Source organism: Pristiophorus japonicus, chromosome 8 (genome assembly GCF_044704955.1).
Source record: "Pristiophorus japonicus isolate sPriJap1 chromosome 8, sPriJap1.hap1, whole genome shotgun sequence".
Taxonomy (NCBI): Eukaryota; Metazoa; Chordata; class Chondrichthyes; family Pristiophoridae; genus Pristiophorus; species Pristiophorus japonicus.
This window is the reverse complement of record NC_091984.1, coordinates 183,800,927-183,823,643: the sequence shown is the minus strand read 5'-3', so window position 1 is coordinate 183,823,643 and position 22,717 is coordinate 183,800,927. Positions and strand designations below refer to the sequence as shown.

The following is a 22,717-nucleotide window of genomic DNA, read 5'->3' as shown; positions in this document are numbered from 1 at the left end:
GGCAATAAATGCCAGCCTTGCCAGCAGCACCCACATCCCGTGAATGAATGGATTAAAAAAAAAACATTCTCCCGAGGCACAGAATCCATAGAACTCGTAAATGTGTCTAAAGCAGCAATGGGTGTTCCCATTGGCCAGCCCAAGTGAATCTGGCAAATTGACTTCAATGTGCCTCGGGAGCCAGTGTGACCAGCAGCTTGGGTTAGCGCACGGTAACCGCAGTTCAAAACTGCTGACGTCAGTTCAGCACGGGGCAGTTTTATGATGGCTTAAAGGTTTTCAGTGAGGTTCCTGGTGCCTGGGCTTTGGCACTTAGTGGATAATGAGATGTTAAACTGACCCATTTAAACGAACAATTATCGGATTAGTATCGGCAGAGGTGAGAATTAGAGCCAGTAATCCACTGCTGACATGTGCATTGTGTGGATGGACCAACAGACCAGCCACTTAAAGGCACTGCACGCCACCATTACAATCACTGACACTGCTAGCGACAGTCCTGCAACATAAAGGCACACAGGAACAGGACGAGGCCATTCAGCCCCTCAAGCCTGTTGCGCCATTCAGTTAAATCATGGCCAATCTGCACCTGCCTTTACTCCATATCTCTGGTTACCCTTATCTAATAAAAATCTTACCGATCTCAGCCTTGAAAACTCCGATTGTCCCGCCAACATCCACAGCATTTTGGGGAAGAGAGAATTTCAGATTTTCAATACTTTGTGTGAAGTGCATTGTGACAGCACCCCTGAATGACCGAGCTCTAATTTTAAGATAATGCCCCCTTGTTCTGATTACCCCACCAGAGGGAATCGTTTCTCTGTAACAAGTCTATCAAATCATTTTAAATACCGCAATTAGACCACCCCTCAATCTTCTCAAGGAAATGCAAGCCTAGTCTATGCAACCTGTTCTCATAATGTAACCGTTTTAGCCCTGGTATCATTCTGGTGAGTCTGCGCTACCCTGCCTCCTTGGCCAATATATCCTTCCTGAGGTTCGGTGCCCAGAACTGAACGCTGAATTCCTATGTGCCAGGGGACAGCAAAAACTCCCAAAGTTCTGTCGTCAATGACCGTGAACAGGCAAATTCTCAGGGTTCTGGTAGTTACAAAAATCCCCAAGTGCTAGTACATGAGTGAGGCCCCCCTGGACACTATCCTGTGAGGACCCCCCCCCCGGACGCCGGACGCCACCCCATGAGACTCCTGTGAGACGGCGCACATTTGCTGCAGAAATAAAGCGGTGGATAGAACAATGTTGGATGTTATTTAACACAAGGGGAATGGTTTGGACAAAGGGGTCGAACCTGCAACACTTTGTATTATTCATGTGAACAGAGTTGTGGCTGAATTATTCATGGCGCAGATTGAGCAGGTGTGTGAGCACGGGTACAATTACAGCACAACAGTAGGCGCTACAGGCTGTAATAACCCTGGACATTTTATACACAGCCTCCAAGAGGCTCCCAGTTCTGCCAAAGGTGGACATTCGGTCACCTCTCCCTACCCCACGCAGGATTATCTGCAAACTCACTGCGAACCCAGACATTATATCCCTGGATAGGCCGGGTTCAAAGTCTGCCTGGACACCTGATAAAGGTTTGCATGTGGTTGATGGAGAGGTGTGTGAGCTGCTCCCCTGTAGAGGCAGCAAGGGGAGGGCAGGCCATTCACCCTGCATTCCATTGCTACTGGTGTTCCATTTGCGTCTTTGATCTGTGGAGGGCTTCAGAAGCCATGTTGAACATGACCAAAGGCCTAGAAGAAGTAGTGTTTAGCATCCAAGCACATCACCAGATCTTATTCCATTGCCCTCCCCTCTTGTCCTGCTCGCTCAGACTGGATGGAGCAGTTGGTTCTCTGTTATGTTTGTGTCTCTCTTGCTGGGTTCATACACAATGATTTAACTCCATTATGTTGGTCAAATGGCTGGCCACTGTGTGAGCCTAGGCAGTTAATGTTGGCCCGCTATTCTACTGAAGAGGCTTCACAGCTAAGCCCAACCCATTCCTCACCCGATGCCCACAGACTAGCACACTTCCAGCAGAGGCCATTAGATGGCGATCGGCAGCGGGAATCCTGGCTGATTTTCTCCTTCGTAACCCAGGTCATAAATTGCACTTTGTGATTTTGTTATGTGTAACCCACAAAGGAAAACGTCCCCTTGTTGTTGGGGCAGAGTGGGAGGAGGCTGGCTCTGCAACCTGTGTTATACCTGACCCAAGAACAAAGGGAGAAAGTATTCTATTCCCAAACACTCATTGCTCACTGTGAGCATGATAAATCAATCCCGTCTCCCCCCAGAAATGTTTTGTATTTTCAGTGTAACATCAGCTGAGCTGTGGAGTGGGCAGTGTTATTTTGGTGCGGGGAGGAGCTCCGATAAACTGAAGTAGGGACAATGGGACCAGCCTGCACAATCCCTGAGCACCACTGCTGCCCAGCCCAAGGTTTGCAGAATGACGCAGCCTAGCACACTATTTCCTGCTGTCCCCGCATTGTGCGTCACTCCCCTGTCTAGCTAGGTATCGGTCACGCTGGGCCCCGCTGCTTAATGCGGAGACCCGGCTGCTGATCGTCTGCAAGGGCCAGCCTGCTCTCTACATTAACACAACCACTGCTGCCGTCCAGGTCATGGAGGCACTTTCACATCCCACGGTTTGGTGGGTCTATGGGACGTTGCTTCACCAAACATCGGGACTTTTGTACAGTGAATTCGGTCGGGGGGCCGGGGGGGGGTGGCGGGCTGCATCTTCAGTTGACTGTCCTCCCATAATATGACATCGAAGGTACAGCTTGGAAACCAGGCATTCAATCAGTGTTTATACTCCACACAAACCACCTCCCACCCCCCTCTTCATCTCACTCTATCAGCATAACCTTCTATTCCCTTCTCCTTCACGTGATTATCGAGCTTTCCCTTAAATGCATCTATGCTAATCGCCCCAACTACCCCATATGGTAGCAAGTTCCACATTCTCACCACTCTCTGGGTACAGAAGTTTCCCCCGAATTCCTTATTAGGTTTATTAGTCGCTATCCTATATTTATGGTTGTTAATGTTAACGTTTCCGGTCGATGACCCTTCGTCAGGCAGATGAAAGGTCATCGACCCGAAACGTTAACTCTGTTTCTCTGTCCACAGATGCTGCCTGACCTGCTGAGTATTTCCAGCATTTTCTGTTTTCATTTCAGATTTCAGTATTTTGCTTTTGTATTAGTAACAGTAGGTCATTCAGCCCCTCAAGCCTGTTCACCCTTTCATTTAGTGGCTAATCTACATATTATCTCCATCTACCTGCCTTGGTTCCATAGCCCTTAATACCCTCGCCTAACAATCTTATCAATCTCAGTTTTGAAATTTTCAGTTGACCCCCTAGCCTCAACAGCTTTTTGGAGGAGAGAGTTGCAGATATCCACTGCCCTTTGTGTGACCAAGGGCTTCCTGACAACAACCCTGACGGGCCGAGCTCTAATTTTAAGTTACGTCCCCTTGTTCTGGACTCTCCCACCAGAGGAAATGGTTCCTCTCTATTGTCCCTCTCAAATCCTTTCGACTTAAACACCTGACCTGGATCATTCCTTATTCTTCCATACACGAGGGAACACAAGCCTGGTCTATGTTGTTCCCGCACATGAGGGAACTCTGTACAGGCTGGACCTCAAACCCTGCACCTTCCTGTCTCTGTAGCTCTTACTCTCTATACCTGATCTATAAAATCATCCTCAACAACAAGAGTCAACATGACTGCATTGAGAAACAAACAGGTAAATAATCACCCGGGCAGCGGGTGTGCTGTGGAGAACGTGATGCCATGTTAATTCTATTCTGTAACCAGTAAACTTCCAATTCTGCTTCCCTCTGGGAAATGTTTTGGGGCAAGTATTTGAGCAATGGAGCTGGCTGGCAGGTCACTGACGAGTGGGTGCACCGTGGGGGCTTTCATATGTAATTTTAAAGCCACTTCATATCTGACTCTGTTTTAGGGTTCGGGTTTGTGACCTTTGAGAGTGAAGATATTGTGGAGAAGGTGTGCGAAATCCACTTCCATGAAATCAACAATAAAATGGTGAGTGATTGATGTGTGTGTGTTGGGGCCTTATGGTGTGAGAGCGGGGAGGGATTGTGTAAGCCAGTCAGCTCAGTCCAATTTAACCCTTGACTAAAATCGTAAACACAGCTTTTACCAAGATTTGAACTCGGATCGCTGGATTCAAAGTCCACCAACGGTAAACCTACTGCACCTGGTATTCCGAGGTGGTCTCCCATCCAAGTACTAACCAGGGCTGACTCTGCTTAGCTTCCAAGATCAGACAAGATTGGGCATTTTCAGACTAGTGTGGCCATAGCACAAACTGTCCCTTCGGCCTCCAGCTGTTTTTTTTTAAATGTTGGAAAATCTTCCTTCTAGTTTAGGAAGCCCAGTAGTTTCCTATCCTCCCCTTTCCCAATGTCTCCTTCTCCTGATGTCAATTTATGTCGGGTTGTGCCCCTGTGAGATGCTGCGAGACATTTTCTATATAAACGCAAGTTGTTGTTGAAGTCTCTTGACTTGAGCAGTAAATAAATACCTGTGGGATTAAACCAGGGTCCGAGTTACCCTCTCCCCCCACTGACACAGACCCTCTCCCCCCACTGACACAGACCCTCTCCCCCCACTGACACAGACCCTCTCCCCCCACTGACACAGACCCTCTCCCCCCACTGACACAGACCCCCTCTCCCCCCACTGACACAGACCCTCTCCCCCCACTGACACAGACCCTCTCCCCCCACTGACACAGACCCTCTCCCCCCACTGACACAGACCCTTTCCCCCCACTGACACAGACCCTCTCCCCCCACTGACACAGACCCTCTCTCCCCCCACTGACACAGACCCCCTCTCCCCCCACTGACACAGACCCCCTCTCCCCCCACTGACACAGACCCCCTCTCCCCCCACTGACACAGACCCCCTCTCCCCCCACTGACACAGAACCCCTCTCCCCCCACTGACACAGACCCCCTCTCCCCCCACTGACACAGACCCCCTCTCCCCCCACTGACACAGACCCCCTCTCCCCCCACTGACACAGACCCCCTCTCCCCCCACTGACACAGACCCCCTCTCCCCCCACTGACACAGACCCCCTCTCCCCCCACTGACACAGACCCCCTCTCCCCCCACTGACACAGACCCCCTCTCCCCCCACTGACACAGACCCCCTCTCCCCCCACTGACACAGACCCCCTCTCCCCCCACTGACACAGACCCCCTCTCCCCCCACTGACACAGACCCCCTCTCCCCCCACTGACACAGACCCCCTCTCCCCCCACTGACACAGACCCCCTCTCCCCCCACTGACACAGACCCCCTCTCCCCCCACTGACACAGACCCCCTCTCCCCCCACTGACACAGACCCCCTCTCCCCCCACTGACACAGACCCCCTCTCCCCCCACTGACACAGACCCCCTCTCCCCCCACTCACACAGACCCCCTCTCCCCCCACTCACACAGACCCCCTCTCCCCCCACTCACACAGACCCCCTCTCCCCCCACTGACACAGACCCCCTCTCCCCCCACTGACACAGACCCCCTCTCCCCCCACTGACACAGACCCCCTCTCCCCCCACTGACACAGACCCCCTCTCCCCCCACTGACACAGACCCCCTCTCCCCCCACTGACACAGACCCCCTCTCCCCCACTGACACAGACCCCCTCTCCCCCCACTGACACAGACCCCCTCTCCCCCCACTGACACAGACCCCCTCTCCCCCCACTGACACAGACCCCCTCTCCCCCCACTGACACAGACCCCCTCTCCCCCCACTGACACAGACCCCCTCTCCCCCCACTGACACAGACCCCCTCTCCCCCCACTGACACAGACCCCCTCTCCCCCCACTGACACAGACCCCCTCTCCCCCCACTGACACAGACCCCCTCTCCCCCCACTGACACAGACCCCCTCTCCCCCCACTGACACAGACCCCTTCTCCCCCCACTGACACAGACCCCCTCTCCCCCCACTGACACAGACCCCCTCTCCCCCCACTGACACAGACCCCCTCTCCCCCCACTGACACAGACCCCCTCTCCCCCCACTGACACAGACCCCCTCTCCCCCCACTGACACAGACCCCCTCTCCCCCCACTGACACAGACCCCCTCTCCCCCCACTGACACAGACCCCCTCTCCCCCCACTGACACAGACCCCCTCTCCCCCCACTGACACAGACCCCCTCTCCCCCCACTGACACAGACCCCCTCTCCCCCCACTGACACAGACCCCCTCTCCCCCCACTGACACAGACCCCCTCTCCCCCCACTGACACAGACCCCCTCTCCCCCCACTGACACAGACCCCCTCTCCCCCCACTGACACAGACCCCCTCTCCCCCCACTGACACAGACCCCCTCTCCCCCCACTGACACAGACCCCCTCTCCCCCCACTGACACAGACCCCCTCTCCCCCCACTGACACAGACCCCCTCTCCCCCCACTGACACAGACCCCCTCTCCCCCCACTGACACAGACCCCCTCTCCCCCCACTGACACAGACCCCCTCTCCCCCCACTGACACAGACCCCCTCTCCCCCCACTGACACAGACCCCCTCTTCCCCCCACTGACACAGACCCTCTCCCCCCACTGACACAGACCCTCTCCCCCCACTGACACAGACCCTCTCCCCCCACTGACACAGACCCCCTCCCCCCCCACTGACACAGACCCCCTCTCCCCCCACTGACACAGACCCTCTTCCCCCCACTGACACAGACCCTCTCCCCCCACTGACACAGACCCCCTCTCCCCCCACTGACACAGACCCCCTCTCCCCCCACTGACACAGACCCCCTCTCCCCCCACTGACACAGACCCCCTCTCCCCCCACTGACACAGACCCCCTCTCCCCCCACTGACACAGACCCTCTTCCCCCCACTGACACAGACCCTCTTCCCCCCACTGACACAGACCCTCTCCCCCCACTGACACAGACCCTCTCCCCCCACTGACACAGACCCTCTCCCCCCACTGACACAGACCCTCTCCCCCCACTGACACAGACCCTCTCCCCCCACTGACACAGACCCTCTCTCCCCCCACTGACACAGACCCTCTCTCCCCCCACTGACACAGACCCCCTCTGCCCCCACTGACACAGACCCCCTCTCCCCCCACTGACACAGACCCCCTCTCCCCCCACTGACACAGACCCCCTCTCCCCCCACTGACACAGACCCCCTCTCCCCCCACTGACACAGACCCCCTCTCCCCCCACTGACACAGACCCTCTCCCCCCACTGACACAGACCCCCTCTCCCCCCACTGACACAGACCCCCTCTTTCCCCTCCCCCCCCCACTGACAAAGACCCTCTTCCTCCCCCCCCCCCCACTGACACAGACCCTCTTCCTCCCCCCCCCCCCACTGACACAGACCCTCTTCCTCCCCCCCCCCCCCCACTGACACAGACCCTCTTCCTCCCCCCCCCACTGACACAGACCCTCTTCTCCCCCCCCCCCACTGACACAGACCCTCTTTTCCCCCCCCCCCCCCTCTCCCCCCACTGGCACAGACCCCCCCCCGCCGACACAGACTTTCTCTCCCCCCCCGACACAGACCCCCCCCCCCCCCCCCCCCGGCCGACACAGACTCCCCCGACACAGACTCCCAAGACTCCACAACCGCCCCCTCCCCCTCAACACAGACTCTTTTCTCCCCCCCCCCCCCCCCACCCCCACTGACAAAGATCACCCACCCCCCCATCTGACACAGACCCTCTCCCCACACTGTTACAGACCCCCCCCCCCGACACAGACTCTACCCCCACCCCCGACACAGACTCTTCCCCCCCCCCCCCCCCCACCCCCGACACAGACTTTCCACCCCCCGACACAGACCCCCCCCCTCCCCCCGCAGAGACTCTCTCTCTCGCTCTCTCTCTCTCTCTCTCTCTCTCTCTCTTTCCCCCCCCCGCCGACACAGACTCCTCTTCCCCCCCCCCCTCCCCCCCCCCCCCCCCACCTGCCAACACAGACTCCTCTCCCCACACTGACACAGACGCTCTCTCCACACTGACACATGCTCTCTCCGGCAAATAAGAAGTGGAAAATAGAGTTTGAGAGGAAGCTTGCCGAAAACAAAAAATGACTGCAAAAGACTGTGAAGAGAAAAAGATTAGTGAAGACAAATGTAGGTCCCTTGCAGTCGGATTCAGGTGAATTTATAATGGGGAACAAAGAAATGGCAGACCAATTGAACAAGTACTTTGGTTCTGTCTTTTACAAAGGAAGACACAAATAACCTTCCCGATGTACTAGGGGACTGAGGGTCTAGTGAGAAGGAGGGAAATTGTGTTAGGGAAATTGACGGGATTGAAGGCCGATAAATCTCCGAAGCCTGATAGTCTACATCCCAGAGTACTTAAGGAAGTGGCCCTAGAAATAGTGGATGCATTGGTGATAATTTTCCAACAGTCTATCGACTCTGGATCAGTTCCTGTGGACTGGAGGGTAAATAATGTAACACCACTTTTTAAAAAAAGGAGGGAGAGAGAAAACGGGTAATTATAGACCGGTTAGCCTGACATCAGTAGTGGGGAAAATGTTGGAATCAATCATTAAGGATGAAATAGCAGCGCATTTGGAAAGCAGTGATAGGATTGGTCCAAGTCAGCATGGATTTATGAAAGGGAAATCATGCTGGAATCTTTTGAGGATGTAACTAGTAGAGTAGACGGGAGAACCAGTGGATGTGGTGTATTTGGACTTTCAAAAGGCTTTTGACAATGTCCCACACAAGAGATTGATGTGCAAAATCAAAACACATGGTATTGGGGGTAATGTACTGAGTTGGATAGAGAACTGGTTGGCAGACAGGAAGCAGAGAGTCGGGATTAACGGGTCCTTTTCAGAATGGCAGGCAGTGACTAGTGGAGTGCCGCAGGGCTCAGTGCTGGGACCCTAGCTCTTTACAGTATATATTAATGATTTGGATGATGGAATTGAGTATAATATCTCCAAGTTTGCAGATGACACTAAACTGGGTGGTGGTGTGAGCTGTGAGGAGGATGCTAAGAGGCTGCAGGGTGATTTGGACAGGTTAGGCGAGTGGGCAAATACATGGCAGATGCAGTATAATGTGGATAAATGTGAGGTTATCCACTTTGGTGGCAAAAACACGAAGGCAGAATATTCTCTGAATGGCAGCAGATTAGGAAAAGGGGAGGTGCAGCGATACCTGGGTGTCATGATTCATCAGTCATTGAAGGTTGGCATGCAGGTACAGCAGGCAGTAAAGAAGGCAAATGGTATGTTGGCCTTCATAGCTAGGGGATTTTGAGTATAGGAGCAGGAAAGTCTTACTGCAGTTGTGCCTTGGTGAGGCCCCACCTGGGATATTGTGTTCAGTTTTGGTCTCCGAATCTGAGGAAGGACATTCTTGCTATTGAGGGAGTGCAGCAGAGGTTCACCAGACTGATTCCTGGGATGGCAGGACTGACATATGAGGAGAGACTGGATCGACTGGGCCTTTATACACTGGAGTTTAGAAGGATGAGAGGAGATCTCATAGAAACATATAAAATTCTGACGGGACTGGACAGGTTAGATGCGGGAAGAATGTTCCCACTGTTGGGGAAGTCCAGAACCAGGGGACATAGTCTTAGGATCAGGGGTAAGCCATTTAGGACCGAGATGAGGAACTTCTTCATTGAGTTGTTAACCAGTGAAATTCCCTACTGCAGAGAGTTGTTGATGCCAGTTCATTGGATATATTCAAGAGAGAGTTAGATATGGCCCTTGCGGTTAAAGGGACCAAGGGGTATGGAGAAAAAGCAGGAGCGGGGTACTGAAGGAATGATCAGCCATGATCTGATGGAATGGTGGTGCAGGCTCGAAGGGCCGGGTGGCCTACTCCTGCACCTATTTTCTAGGTTTCTATGCTTTGCTAGATAGCGATCAGGGCCGTAAACTCTGGCTAACGTTTCTCTCGGTCCTAACCCAGGTGAGCTGAGTCCCGCTCTAGCCACCTTCCTTTCCTGTGCTGCCTATCGGCTGGGATGTTGACCCAACACTGATAAACTGGACCATCCTGGTCTGCGTGAGTCAGTACCCCGCCATGGTCTGCAGCTAAACCACCAATCCCTGGGGAAGCTCCAGTCAGTGTTCCCATTTTTAATCCTCATCCCTGTGCCGTGGGACCCGTGGCAAGATTTCCCTTTTTTGCATGTGTACGATGGATGGTGTCGTCAGACCACTGTAAGGAAAGGGCTAACTGGTCTGTTTGACTTGGTACAGGTGGAGTGTAAGAAGGCACAGCCCAAAGAAGTAATGTCACCAACTGGAACCGCCAGGGGCCGCTCTCGAGTAATGCCCTATGGGATGGACGCCTTCATGCTGGGGATAGGCATGCTGGGTAAGAGTAGCATTACATATCAATCACACAGTGGATTGTAGCAGGGAATTGCAGGTAACCCGGCCCTATTCCTTCAGACTCTCATACCCCTTCCTTTGCTCTCTCTCTCCCTCTGGCTCCCTCACCCCTTCCCTCTCTCCCTCTGGCTCTCTCATCCCTTCCCCCTCTCCCTTAGGCTCGCACCACTCTCCCTCTGGTTCTCACCCCTCCCCCCTCTCCCTCAGGCTCTCTCACCTCTCTCCCTCAGGCTCTCTCACCCCTTCCCCCTCTCCCTCTGGCTCTCTCACCCCTTCCCCCTCTCCCTCTGGCTCTCACACCCCTTCCCCCTCTCCCTCAGGCTCTCTCACCCCTTCCCTCTCTCCCTCTGGCTCTCACACCCCTTCCCCCTCTCCCTCCCAGGCAAGGCCCCATGAGCCCGGGCCCAAATTCACTCATTTACATATTTCTGTGTCTGACATGTTGCCATGAGCTTATTTACAGAAAAATGGACCAGAATCCTGGAATATGACGTCCTCCCCAGCCGGCGGTAGAAACTTCACCGTCCCATGTAACGATAACAGAATTGTTACTCAGTTACCATAAACATTTGGCCCTGATCATGGATGTTTAATACCCCCTCCCTCGACCCTTGTTGGGGGACAGTTCCATGGCGACTGGTGATGTCCCACCGCCGTTTTCAAGGAGCTTTGCGCCCAGCTCATGATCCGATGAGCCCTGCCGGTCAGCAGTGCCCGTAGGCGGATTGGCCGGGAGGAGAATGTCCTTCCCCCCTCGGCGCAGTCACAGCCTGACCGCAGAGTCTCCTGTGGCCCATTTGTCTGGAGAGTTCTGCGGCTTGTGTAGAAATGTATTTTCATGGTTGGGTTGTGAATTCTCCATTTCTCTCCCTCGCAGGGTACCCGGGTTTCCAGGCTGCTTCGTATGCGAGTCGTGGTTACACAGGACTCGCTCCCGGTTACACTTACCAGTTTCCCGGTATGTTGGGCGCTCTCCTGCCTCTGTACCAACAAGTTTAACATTGCTAAGCTCTCCCTCCACCCTTAGATTAATTATGAAAAACTCCCCCTATTTTCAGAGAAATTTATTAAGTCGAATGTAAAGTTTGGGCTCTGTTTTAACACCTCTCATTTTGTTTCCCCTCCACCTCCTTTTTATTCCTATTTTCTAGGTCCCTTACTGCTGCCTCCAGCCACCACACTTCCTTCTTCTGGGAGGGCAGGCCAGTCTGGGGTGCAGACGTCACAGTGGCCGCCATCAATGCTGCTCCAGGATTGGCCGACAGGAGGTGTGCTTCTTTAGGGTGGGACTGCATCTGCCAAGTTCCTCTTTCTCGCTCTTTCCACACCCTTAGTCCGCCCCCTCACCGATAACCCCACATTCTGCACCCCTCCTCCCCCCCCCCCCCCATTACCCGTCGCTCCAACCTGCCATTCTCCCCCATTCCGAACCTCCTCATCGCAAGTAAAAGGGAAATAAAATTACATCTTTAAAGGCCTGGTTGAGAACTGGATGAAGGCCTCTGCTGACCAGGGATTGGACTCCCTGCTGGTTTGGAGGCCAGCTCTCGGGCCAGGGGTTGGGAGGGCGGGGGTGGGGGGGGGGCGGAGGGAGGGAGGGAGGGAGGGTTGCTTTGGCAACAGGCCGTGCCATGTCCTGGAGTTGGACGATTGGTGCTCATGCCTCGTAATATAGCGGTTCCTACAAAATATTCTGAAGTCTTGTCATTATCCTGACCTCTCCCCACAACCCCCCATATAATTTATAAAGATATAAACATGTTAAATGTTTCCCGTCGCTGTTAATTGTCTGCGCAGTTGCTTCAGTGGGAACATATATAATGATCTTTACATTTTTTCTCCTCTCCATGTTCCACAATTTGTTATCCCATTCATCATAAGCAGTCCCTCGAGTCGAGGATGACTTGCTTCCACGCCAAAAAGTTCACGTGTTTTAATGAAGGACCTAATATTCCGGGTCCCAAACTAAATCTTGAAGGGTGGAAGATGCCTGTGCGTTGATTTTTTGAAATTGAAGCTGTGCCAATTGGCCAAAGAGTGTTTGGGGAGGGTGTTGGCGAGACGGCCCGAAGCTCAGATTTTTTTCTTGTTTTTCTAAAATTGCTGAGTTTTGTATATTGAAAACTCCACTGGGTGGCACTGTGGTCACAGCCTGCAGCATAATCGGAACTCCACACCACTGGGTGGCACTGTGGTAACAGCCTGCAGCATAATCGGAACTCCACACCACTGGGTGGCACTGTGGTAACAGCCTGCAGCATAACTGGCACTTCAGACCAGTGGGTGGCACTGTGGTAACAGTCTGCAGCGTAACTGGCACTCCACGCCATTGGGTGGCACTATGGTAACAGCCCGAGGAGTGTACTGATACTCCACACCACTGGGTGGCACTGTGGTCACAGCCTGCCGAGGGACAGGCACTCCACACCACTGGGTGGCACTGTGGTCACAGACTGATGCTCCACACCACTGGATGGCAGTGTTGTACACAAACCGACATCGTTTTTAACATGTTTCTAACTGAATGGCTTTGTGTTTTAAAGTCCCACTCCGTGCTGGTCTGTTTGTCTGCAGGTCTCCTGAGATCTGAGACCACCTATCGTGCCCAGAGCCAGGGGTGGCTTGTCTGCGAAGTTCTAACTTTCCTCCTCTGCTAATCCCAGACTGGCTTGCTTGCCGTGTGACAACTCGCAAATGGGGGAGGGTTGTGGAGACACCCACCAGTACATTCCAGGCATCATGTGAAGGTCTAGCTGACTGCAGGATTTTATATTCCAATGTTTGTCCCCCTCTTTTAAAGATGCTAATTTATCGGGGTACAGTTCAACAGTGGCTTGGCAGGTCATTCAACAACGAGCACATCACAACAGAGCCTTCCTGGGCTCAGTCAATGCCTATACACCTTCACAGCTGGGGTGACTGGGAAGCAGGAATTCTGGCTCAGCTTTCTCTCCTAAACTGGGCACATCGAAGCCAAATCTCGCTCCCCCCTCCAGGCTTAGCGCAGCAGACTGGGGAACAAGCCTGTGATGTATTAGGCCTGGATGGTTCTGTTCCACACCATGTGTTGCTTTTACCCTCATGAGCCTCCAGAAAGCACAGGTGAACTGTGGATTTGTAAAAGTTACTGTCGTTTCAGAAAAATGTCTCTGAAGACAGATCGCGGGTGTCCAAGCACAAAATCCAAGCTGTGTTTATATTAAAACTCGCAGTGCAACTGCACCAAACGGACCAGGCAGATGCTGAGCAGAGGGTCACGGGAAAACCGAGTGCTAAATGCTCCGGATGCATTCATGAACCTCCTCGGTTCCTGGACCATGCTTTGCTGCCTCACCTGCAGGAGCAACTGGAGAAGGCAGCAGTTTGCTGACCTGGGCTGGGGATGGGAGGAGTCCACAGTGCTTAGAACATCTCCTGGTCCCGGACAGAGATGGTTTATTGACGGTGGATCTTGGCTGTTGTGGTAATCTCTCTCTCTCTCTCTCTCTCTCTCTCTCTCCATCTCTCAGCAATCCCCCTTACCGCGTACGGACCAATGGCAGCAGCTGCAGCAGCGGCAGTGGTTCGCGGGACAGGTAAGGAAACGCGTGGCTCGCTCCGCAATCTCATTCGCACCGGAATCACCCTCGCCTCACACGCACTCCGGAATCACCCTCACACTCGCTCCGGAATCACCCTCACACTCGCTCCGGAATCACCCTCGCCTCACACTCACTCCAGAATTGCACTCACTCCGGAATCCAAAGGAAGGTAACCTGAACACAGCAATTTCCTCTGTTACCGGTATTGGGAATACTCTGGCTTGGGAGAGGGCGGGAGACAGAGGGGTTCGTTAGTGAATGGTCAGTGTACAGGGTCAGTGAATGGTCAGTGTACAGGGTCAGTGAATTGTCAGTGTACAGGGTCAGTGAATGGTCAGTGTACAGGGTCACTCAGTGAATGGTCAGTGTACAGGGTCACTCAGTGAATGGTCAGTGTACAGGGTCACTCAGTGAATGGTCAGTGTACAGGGTCACTCAGTGAATGGTCAGTGTACAGGGTCACTCAGTGAATTGTCAGTGTACAGGGTCAGTGTACAGGGTCAGTGTACAGGGTCAGTGAATTGTCAGTGTACAGGGTCAGTCAGTGAATGGTCAGTGTACAGGGTCAGTCAGTGAATGGTCAGCGTACAGGGTCAGTGAATGATCAGTGTTTGTGAGCTATATTGGTCAGCCTGCTGATGCACTGCATTTTTGGCAGGTTCTACCCCAACCCGCACTGGAGGCTTCCTCGGCACCACCAGCCCAGGCCCCATGGCAGACCTGTACGGGGCGGCTAACCAGGACTCTGGGGTCAGCAGTTACATCAGTGCAGCCAGCCCTGCCCCAAGCACTGGATTCGGCCACAGTCTGGGGGTAAGTGTCGACCTGCTCATCGGAACCATGCAGCCCTGCCACCAGATGTCACTGTCCATTGCAAGCTGTGGGAGAGCAAGAGGCAAATCATCTTTCTCACAACCACGAGTCACAGGTCATAAAATTGGCAGGAAGGTGTGACTAATACCCCAGTAAGCATCAATTTTACGTGCATTGCCAAGGGCAGGTAATGATGGTTTACACCTGCAATGCTTCTAACGCGGCCCTGAGGCCTTGTGTGGTCTGTCTCCCCGTTGATCCTTACTAGGCCCTTAGCTCTGTGGGCCTCTAGGCCTATCCCAGTTACGGCCCATCTGGCTATGGGAGGTTGGCTAAGCTGGGATTCAGTGCCGTTCCGGTTTTTGCTCTCCAGGAGAAGGCAGCAATGGGAATGCTATCGGACGGCCCCAGATTATCCTAGCTTCCAAGTGTGAACGGGCCCTTTTTAAAATAACACCCATGGCTTTTTTATTCCCCTGGGGAAGTGTCTGGCCTCTACTTGGGAACTGAGTACAGAGGGTTGACTGAAGTTGGTAGCTGTATGTATGGAGAGTCGCGGGCACAGACCTGCATTCTGTCTCTCGTGGTGCAAAATGTTAGGAGGTGTGTGAGGATGACAGCCGCCCCCCCCCCCCCCCCCCCTCTCCACAGGCAAGGCCCGGCTTGGGGTTGCAGCCTTTGACAGCAGCCGGAGCGCAGAAAATGACGGGGATTTAATCTGTGAGGCGAGGGATGAAGTGGGTGTCTGGCAGACCTGGGGCCCCTTTGCATGAGAAGGGTGGGGCAGGGGGAGAGGAGGATGTCTGCCCCCCCCCCCCCCCCCCTCCCAATACCCGTGGGTTCCTGTGAGGGGAGTCAGGGTAATTCAACCTCATCCCTAAAAAATAGTTCAGTCGCTGGCCAAAGTGGTTTCAGGGATCAGTCCCCCTGAGGCAAGTGTGGGGGAGGGGGAAGTAACAACTCTTTCGAGCCCTGCCCCTTCTCCTTTATGGAAGGAGACCAACCGTCCTTCCCTGGTCTGGCCTATATGTGACTCCAGTACCACTCCAACATGGTTGACTATTAACTGCCCTCTGAAGTGACCAAGCAAGTTGCTCGGTTGCATCAAAGCCGCAACCAGCGGTTCAGGAAAAAGGGCCATCACCACCTTCTCAGGGCAATAAAGGCCGGCCTTGCCAGCAACAGCCACATCCCGAGAATGAATGAATGAAATAAATAAATAAAAACCTCCCTTTATAAATCTGCCCTATGGGGTGCAGCATGTGATTACGGTGGGACCTGTTGGGAAAGTACTTGCTTTTATATCACGTCTTTTAATGATCTCAGGACGTCCCAAAGCACTTCACAGCCAATTAGTTTGTTTTGCCACTAAAGCAGAGACCCGAAAATCTGAAAAACGAAGTAAGTTATTAAATAATGTGTTTCTGGGCTGCTGCTGGGTTGTTTTGCCTGAATTATGACTTACTAATTTTGTTTTGTAACCAGCTTAGGTTGCTGTAAACGCCAGCGGCCATTCTGTGATGGGCGGTTCTGGGTTTTAATCCCCAGTCCCAAGTTTCAATCCCCAGTCCCTGCATTCGATCCCCAGTCCCCAGTCCCGGCATTCGATCTTCAGTTGTAATGTAGGAAACGCGCCGAACTAAAGCAGCTTTTTACAGTGAGTCTCACTGGCCCTCATCAATCCGGCATGTTTACGGTGGTGTTACTGGTAGAACCCTGAGATCCCTCTTCTCCTCTCTTCGCTTCCCCCCCACCCACCACAATCAGGAGCTGCCAGTGCCCATTTTATTTTTTTTAATGCTTACAGGTATAAAGTATGATGGATCAGTGTGATTATGTGATTACCCCTGTGGTGTCCCAGTGATGGCCCAGCGTTCACTGACCTCTGTCTCAGTCTCCACTCACCTTCCCACTTCTCTCCTCTGTTTCAGGGCCCTTTGATTGCGACAGCTTTCACAAACGGTTACCACTAAAGCAGAGGCCCGAAAATCTGAAAAAGGAAGTAAGTTATTAAATACCATGGTTCTGGGCTGCTATTTTGTCTGAATTAGGATTTATTAGTTTTGTTTTGTAACCAGCTTAGGTTGTTGTAACAGACAGAGGCCATTCTGTGATGGGAGGTTCCAGGTTTCAATCCCCAGTCCGTGCCAAGTCAGCTGATCTTAGTCAGGGCCGTTGTGGGCCTCTACAATTGGCCTCAGTACCCGTGAGCTAGGAAGAGAAAGACACAAAGATAGGCGGCATTGAAAGCAGTGTAGATGAAAGCATAAAATTACAAAGAGATATTGATTAAGTGAACGGGCAAAACTGTGGCAATTGGATTTCAATGTAGGCAAATGTGAGGTCATCCACATTGGACCTAAAAAGGATAGAACAGGGCACTTTCTAAATGGTGACAAACTGGAAACAATAGCGGCCCAAAGAGACTTGGGGATCCAGGTACATAGATCATTAAAATGTCATGAAAAAAAATCAAAAAAGCTGATGGAATGCTGGCCTTTACATCTGGAGGATTTATGCTGCAGCTATAGAATGCCCTGGTTAGACCACACCTGGAGTACTATGTTCAATTCTGGGCACCACACTGTAAAAAAAGGATATATTGGCCTTGGAGGGAGTGCAGCGTAGATTTACCAGAATGATACTCGACTTCAAGGTTTAATTTACGAGATTACACATCCAGGGTTGTATTCCCTGGAATTTGATTAAGTTATTAAGTTGAACTGATAGTGTAGATAGAGAGAAACTATTTCCGCTGGTTGGGGATTCTAGAACTAAAGGGCATAGTCTAAACATTAGAGCCGGGCCTTTCAGGGGTGGTTAGGAAACACTTCCAAACACAAAGGGGCCGAAATGCATCATCTCACCGCCTGCTGCCGCCAACATTCCTCCTGCAGATCTGCCCAGTGCCACTTTGGCGGTGACCTGGAGCGGGCAGGAGGGGAGAGCCACCGGGAACTGTCTGCGGACGGCCGAGTGGCACAGCTGAGCTCCCGCCCACCGAGCTCCCAGATTCCCGCGGGCGGGAGTCGGCGGCAGAACAGGTGTGGACCACGGGCTGCAGGTTGGTCTGTCCCCGACGGTAAGTCTGAAGAACCTAAAAAAAAGATAAGTGAACATTTTAAACAACATTTTCAACAGCGACTTACCTGCATGGGGTCCCCTGAAGGTCTTCGGATAGTTTTTGTATTTTTTATTTGTGATTTTTTTTCAGGCCTTCGACCCTCTGTGGGCCCGACTCCATCCTCGGTGGCACTTGGGCAGCAAGTGCCTCTGCCGCCGAGAATGCGACCTCCCGCCCGCTGCCGCCCACATTGGTGGCGTACATCTTCCATTTGCTGCCCGCCGAGCTTCGAGGGACCTCGGCCATGAATATCCCGCCCAAAGTACCGTCCGGTACCTCGGCGACACTTTGGGCGGCACTTGGGCAGGCGGAGGTCTTGATGAAAATCGGCCCCAAAGGGTGGTAGAAGTTTTGAACTCTCTTCTGCAAACCGCAGTTGATGCTAGGTCAATTGTTAATTTTAAATCTGATAGATTTTTGTTAACCAAAGTTATTAACAGGTATGGGGCAAAGGCGAGTAAATGGAGTTAGGTCACGGATCAGCCATGATCTCATTCAATGGCGGAACAGGCTCGAAGGGCCAAATGGCCTACTCCTGCTCCTATGATTCCTGCTGGGAAGTGCACGCACGTGAATGTTGGGGGACGGTATGACCTGCCTACGATGCACCTCGTGGTAGAATGGCACTCGCCGTCTGGGTTCACACATATGGAGAATGGCGACTAGGCGAGTGCTGGACGGTGCTCGGCATCAACGGGATCAGACTCCTGAACGTCTCCACACCTTCAGGAGGGGGATGGTCGGAGAACCATCTCCTGCGTATTCAGGACCCTTCAGAGAGCAAACCGATAGAGCGCGTGAGGTTCCTCATTCCTGAAGAACAGTGTAAGAGGTTGGAGCCTCTCCCAAGGCCGCTCTGTTCCAGCTGCCTGCCGCGTACCCTGTCCCACAGCAGAGAGAACGTGTTATTATACTGTGTGCAACAGTTTGTGGGGGAGAGGGATGGAGACGGGCGATACACCACCCCCGTGACCCCTCGCTATGTGCCAACCACTTCCTGTTGTGGCTCAGTGTAGCTGCATTTCAGTCTCATCCCACCGACTCCTGCCGGGGATATTTTTGTTTTTGTAAATGTTATTCTCCGCTAAGCCCACGAGTTCAGGGAGGGACGCAGATTTCTTCTGCCCTCCCAGATCAGCAGTTAGGGTACTTGCCTTTTTGATTCCCTATTTATAAAGCAATTTATGTTTAAAAGCTCAATGGTATCTCTCAGAGGGGGCCAAGACACTTGCAGGTTACGAAGTGGTTTGAGTTGCTGCTCCGCAGCACACGAGGGTGTCTTGGAGCTGTGCTTTCCCAGGCTGGGTAGAATCCCATCCCGGCTATAGCCCAGCACCTGCAGGATAGCGGCAGAGAAAACCATAGCTGAGGAAAACACAGCGCTTGCAGCTTGTTGCTGCACTTCGAAAGCAGCAAGTTGGTAGTGGTTGTTGTGTTTAATGGGTGGAGGTTTTATTCCTGATAATGCCAACAGCCTTTGTTTCTCTTCCCTCCAGGGCCCCAGCCTGTCAGCAAGAGGAGGGGGAAGCATGGGTTTTGGTGGAGCTCAGGCGACTTTTTAATAATTTTACTGCACACACTGACTTACTACCACAAACTCAACTCCGACCACCCGACCCCACCAACTGAAGAGAACATCTCACTCCTTCACTAACATTTAACGTTTACGCTTCTTTGTTTTTCCTGATTTTTATTTTTGTTTAATTTATTTTATTTTATTATTTTTTTTAGCTTAATGATCGATGAGTTTTAAGCCGTGTCTTATGTTGTTGCTTATTTGAAAGTGCTTAGATGCATTCTTTTTAAGATGAGAGTTTTGTGATTGTATTAGAAAATTTTGCTAAGGACATTTTGCTTCATATTTTTTTGACCATTTTTTTTTGCCAGATCTTGTTTTTAATGAGTAAGAGCTAAAGAGGGTAATGTAAAACACTCCTGAAGAAAATGGAATCTTGTCTAAATACAATTTATTTTGATATTCTTTGTAAATGTCATCTATTAACACTGAATTCCAGTTATCATGGAACAAAAAACAACATCTGCAGGACAAAAATGTATATTTTGGTAAAAAAAAACACTATGAATCATAAAAGTATTTTTTTCTGAAATTGGATAAAACGTTTCTGTAAAATATGTAAATAGAACAAGCTGGATTTGTATTTGCCTTCTGCACAAAAGGTTCTTTTTTGAGTATGGTATATTTTTTGAGAAAAGGGTAGGCCCGAGGCCCCTACACAGCCTGAGACTTAGCAATACTGTAGTTGACCTTTGACTTCCCAGCAGATTCTGTAGTTGACGTCGTAAGGGGCTAATTTACTGTAGAATTGCGTTTTTTTTTCTCTGACTTCTCATTTAAATGAAGGACATTGGTAAGAAATGAACGGTACCTCAAGAGGTCATGAAGCTGCTAAACAAAAAAATAAAATCCACACATACACTACATATCTATAAAGGTTGTGTAGGCTGGGCCTGGTCTCCATTTTTGACCCTAGTTTGAGAAAGAATGGTTGTTGCTATAGCTACCGCTGTTTTACCTCAGCTGGTCATTTCCACAAAGCTGTCAACTCTCCCAGTTTTTAGCAGTAACCTTAGTGCTCGTATGTGCTTAGTTTTTGATTATTTTAAACTCTTGTAAACAGCCTGCACTTCCAATTCAGTAGCAATGTGCATCTTAACTGACCTTACCGTGCGTAACGTAATGTGGAAATCGATGCCTTCTCGGCAGTAGGTACGAGAAGAAAGAGGAGTTTACTGAGCATGAGCAGTAGAGCCAAGTCAAGTCATACCACCATTTACTGTGAAGGGCAAACTTGCACGTGGGTGGGGGTGGGGTGGAGGGAGAATTGGGGGTGTGGTAGGACTCAGAGGAGGGCGGCCTTTACTGCGATTTAAGTTTTTCTTTTAACCCCCCTCCCCCCGCACCAAATTGTCTCTGCTGGGCTGTCGGGGTGAGAGAGAGGGGCCCATGCTGTTCCCAAGCACACGCTGATAGCCAGCATAAAACATGTTGACAGATAGTCGTGGGGTGCCCCAGCCGCTCGCTCAACGAACGCAGCGCCATCCTCCGGGTCTTTGGCGGAGGAGGGGTCCCCTGCGAGTAGGAGCGAGTAAAGAACTTGTACCACCAACGCCGGAACCTTTTGTTTTAAAAGACGCGAAATGAAGTTGACCTGAGAAGAGGCTTCTCCCCTCCCCATGGGTTTAACGACACGTTTTAATATATGACATAATCACAGACGGAAAGAATCGCATTGAATTATTGTAAAATACTTTTTTAATTAATGTGTTTTAGAGGGAGGGAGAAAAAAAAATGAAAAACCCAGGAATTGATTTTTTAAAGAAGATTAAGGCCAGTTTAGCGCTTACAGTGAAAAGAAAATAGCAAAACAGAAAACTGTTTTTAAAAAAATTTTTTTAAAAGATTTTTAGGGCATTAAATGCTGCGATTCTCTGTCAGTTTATTCCGGGGCATTTACTTGTCCCATGTCAGTGGAGAGACTGATAGATCTGTGGAGAGTTGCTAGCTTTGCTCTTGATTTAAAAAAAAAACACTACTGGAAATGCAAACTCTCTTGTTTGTGACAGCAATAAAGGCTATTTTGTGAAAATGCATCATGGGGAGCAATTATATTTTTTGTTTAAATTGTTTTTTTTTCTCTTCTAGATGAAGCGGTGTTTGGTAAATAATGTCTTGCTCCCCCAGTGCATTGTACTGCCAGGCAGAGGTTTTTGCTTTTTAATCCCTTTTATGTTTCTGTCTATTTTTTTTTTGCCAGTAAGTTATTGCAATCTGAGAAATGTCATCTCTGGCTCTGTAACCCTTTTTCAGATTTCATTTTAAATTCCTAATAAATTATTTGAAACTTTCCATGTGCGTTTGATTCTCTTCTACTCCCTCTCCGGTTCTTTTAGGCTCTGGTGTGGTCTCCTCAAAACAGGGAGCTGGCTGCAACTTTCTGGAAACTATTCTCTCATCACTCTGCTCCCCTCCCTGGAGCTGCACTAACATCGAACGACTGCCAGTGGACAACACTTGTAACCTTCACACACGTGCTTAATGTAAGGGCTTGCTGCTGCTGAGCCAAATATGCTACAAGCTTGTTTTACCCAGAGGCGGAGAGTCGTTTGTGATTCACAGTACACCAGTGGAGTTACCTGACTTAATTTGTTCCTAAATAGTCGTTAATTTGAGTTGCAGAAGAAGCTGGTTTTAATTTCTGTTTTCTTTCCGCCCCCTCCCTTGAGGCCTTGCCAAGCGAACAGTTCAACAGTTTGCTGGACGGAAGTACACCCCAGTGGTCATTATTCACCTGTGAGGGCTGGCAAGTTATCCGACCACAGCTGGGCCCTGGCCTGTCCTCACCCAGTCTCCACTTGTGCGTTTCCAACTCGGGAGTCACCAGACAACAGTCAGGATCAGGCAGGGGATTATTAACCCAGGAGGGCCGAGCCATGGCCAATAGGAGTCCCACCTGTCACAAGCCGAGGAGCTCCGCCTCTCTGCCTCCCCCACCCCCAATCCCATTGGAACAAAAGCCACCTGTGAGGAGAGCAGCACCCAGACTTCTCCCAGTAGCTTTTAATGATTCTTGGTGTCCAGGGCCCCAGGAACCAGGAATTTTTAATTCAGGTCTGGGAGCGGGAACAGTGATTGAATGTTTTTCTCTCTAGCCCAGAATTGCTGAGACCTATTTCACAATCAACCAATCCGGCACAAGGCAAGCCTGGGATCTTCCTTGCCTATATGACTTGAAATCCTCATCTTTCAC

General features: G+C 51.4%; 1 protein-coding gene and 1 pseudogene across 3 annotated transcripts in view; one reads left to right on the top strand and one right to left on the bottom strand.

Annotated features, from left to right (window-relative positions):
- The window catches only part of LOC139268863 (RNA-binding protein Musashi homolog 1-like), a 165,333-nt gene extending 143,517 nt beyond the window's left edge, over positions 1–21,816 (top strand). For all 3 annotated transcript variants that reach the window (XM_070887655.1, XM_070887654.1, XM_070887656.1), the window contains 8 exons: positions 3,990–4,072; positions 10,296–10,413; positions 11,308–11,388; positions 11,582–11,698; positions 13,940–14,005; positions 14,670–14,824; positions 16,756–16,826; positions 19,445–21,816. In XM_070887655.1, coding sequence (XP_070743756.1) covers positions 3,990–4,072; positions 10,296–10,413; positions 11,308–11,388; positions 11,582–11,698; positions 13,940–14,005; positions 14,670–14,824; positions 16,756–16,797 — 662 coding nt within the window. In that variant the 3' untranslated portion in view covers positions 16,798–16,826; positions 19,445–21,816. The remainder of the gene's footprint in view (positions 1–3,989; positions 4,073–10,295; positions 10,414–11,307; positions 11,389–11,581; positions 11,699–13,939; positions 14,006–14,669; positions 14,825–16,755; positions 16,827–19,444) is intronic.
- LOC139269811 (5S ribosomal RNA) lies at positions 4,236–4,354 on the bottom strand (annotated as a pseudogene).
- Positions 21,817–22,717: the final 901 nt, after the last annotated feature.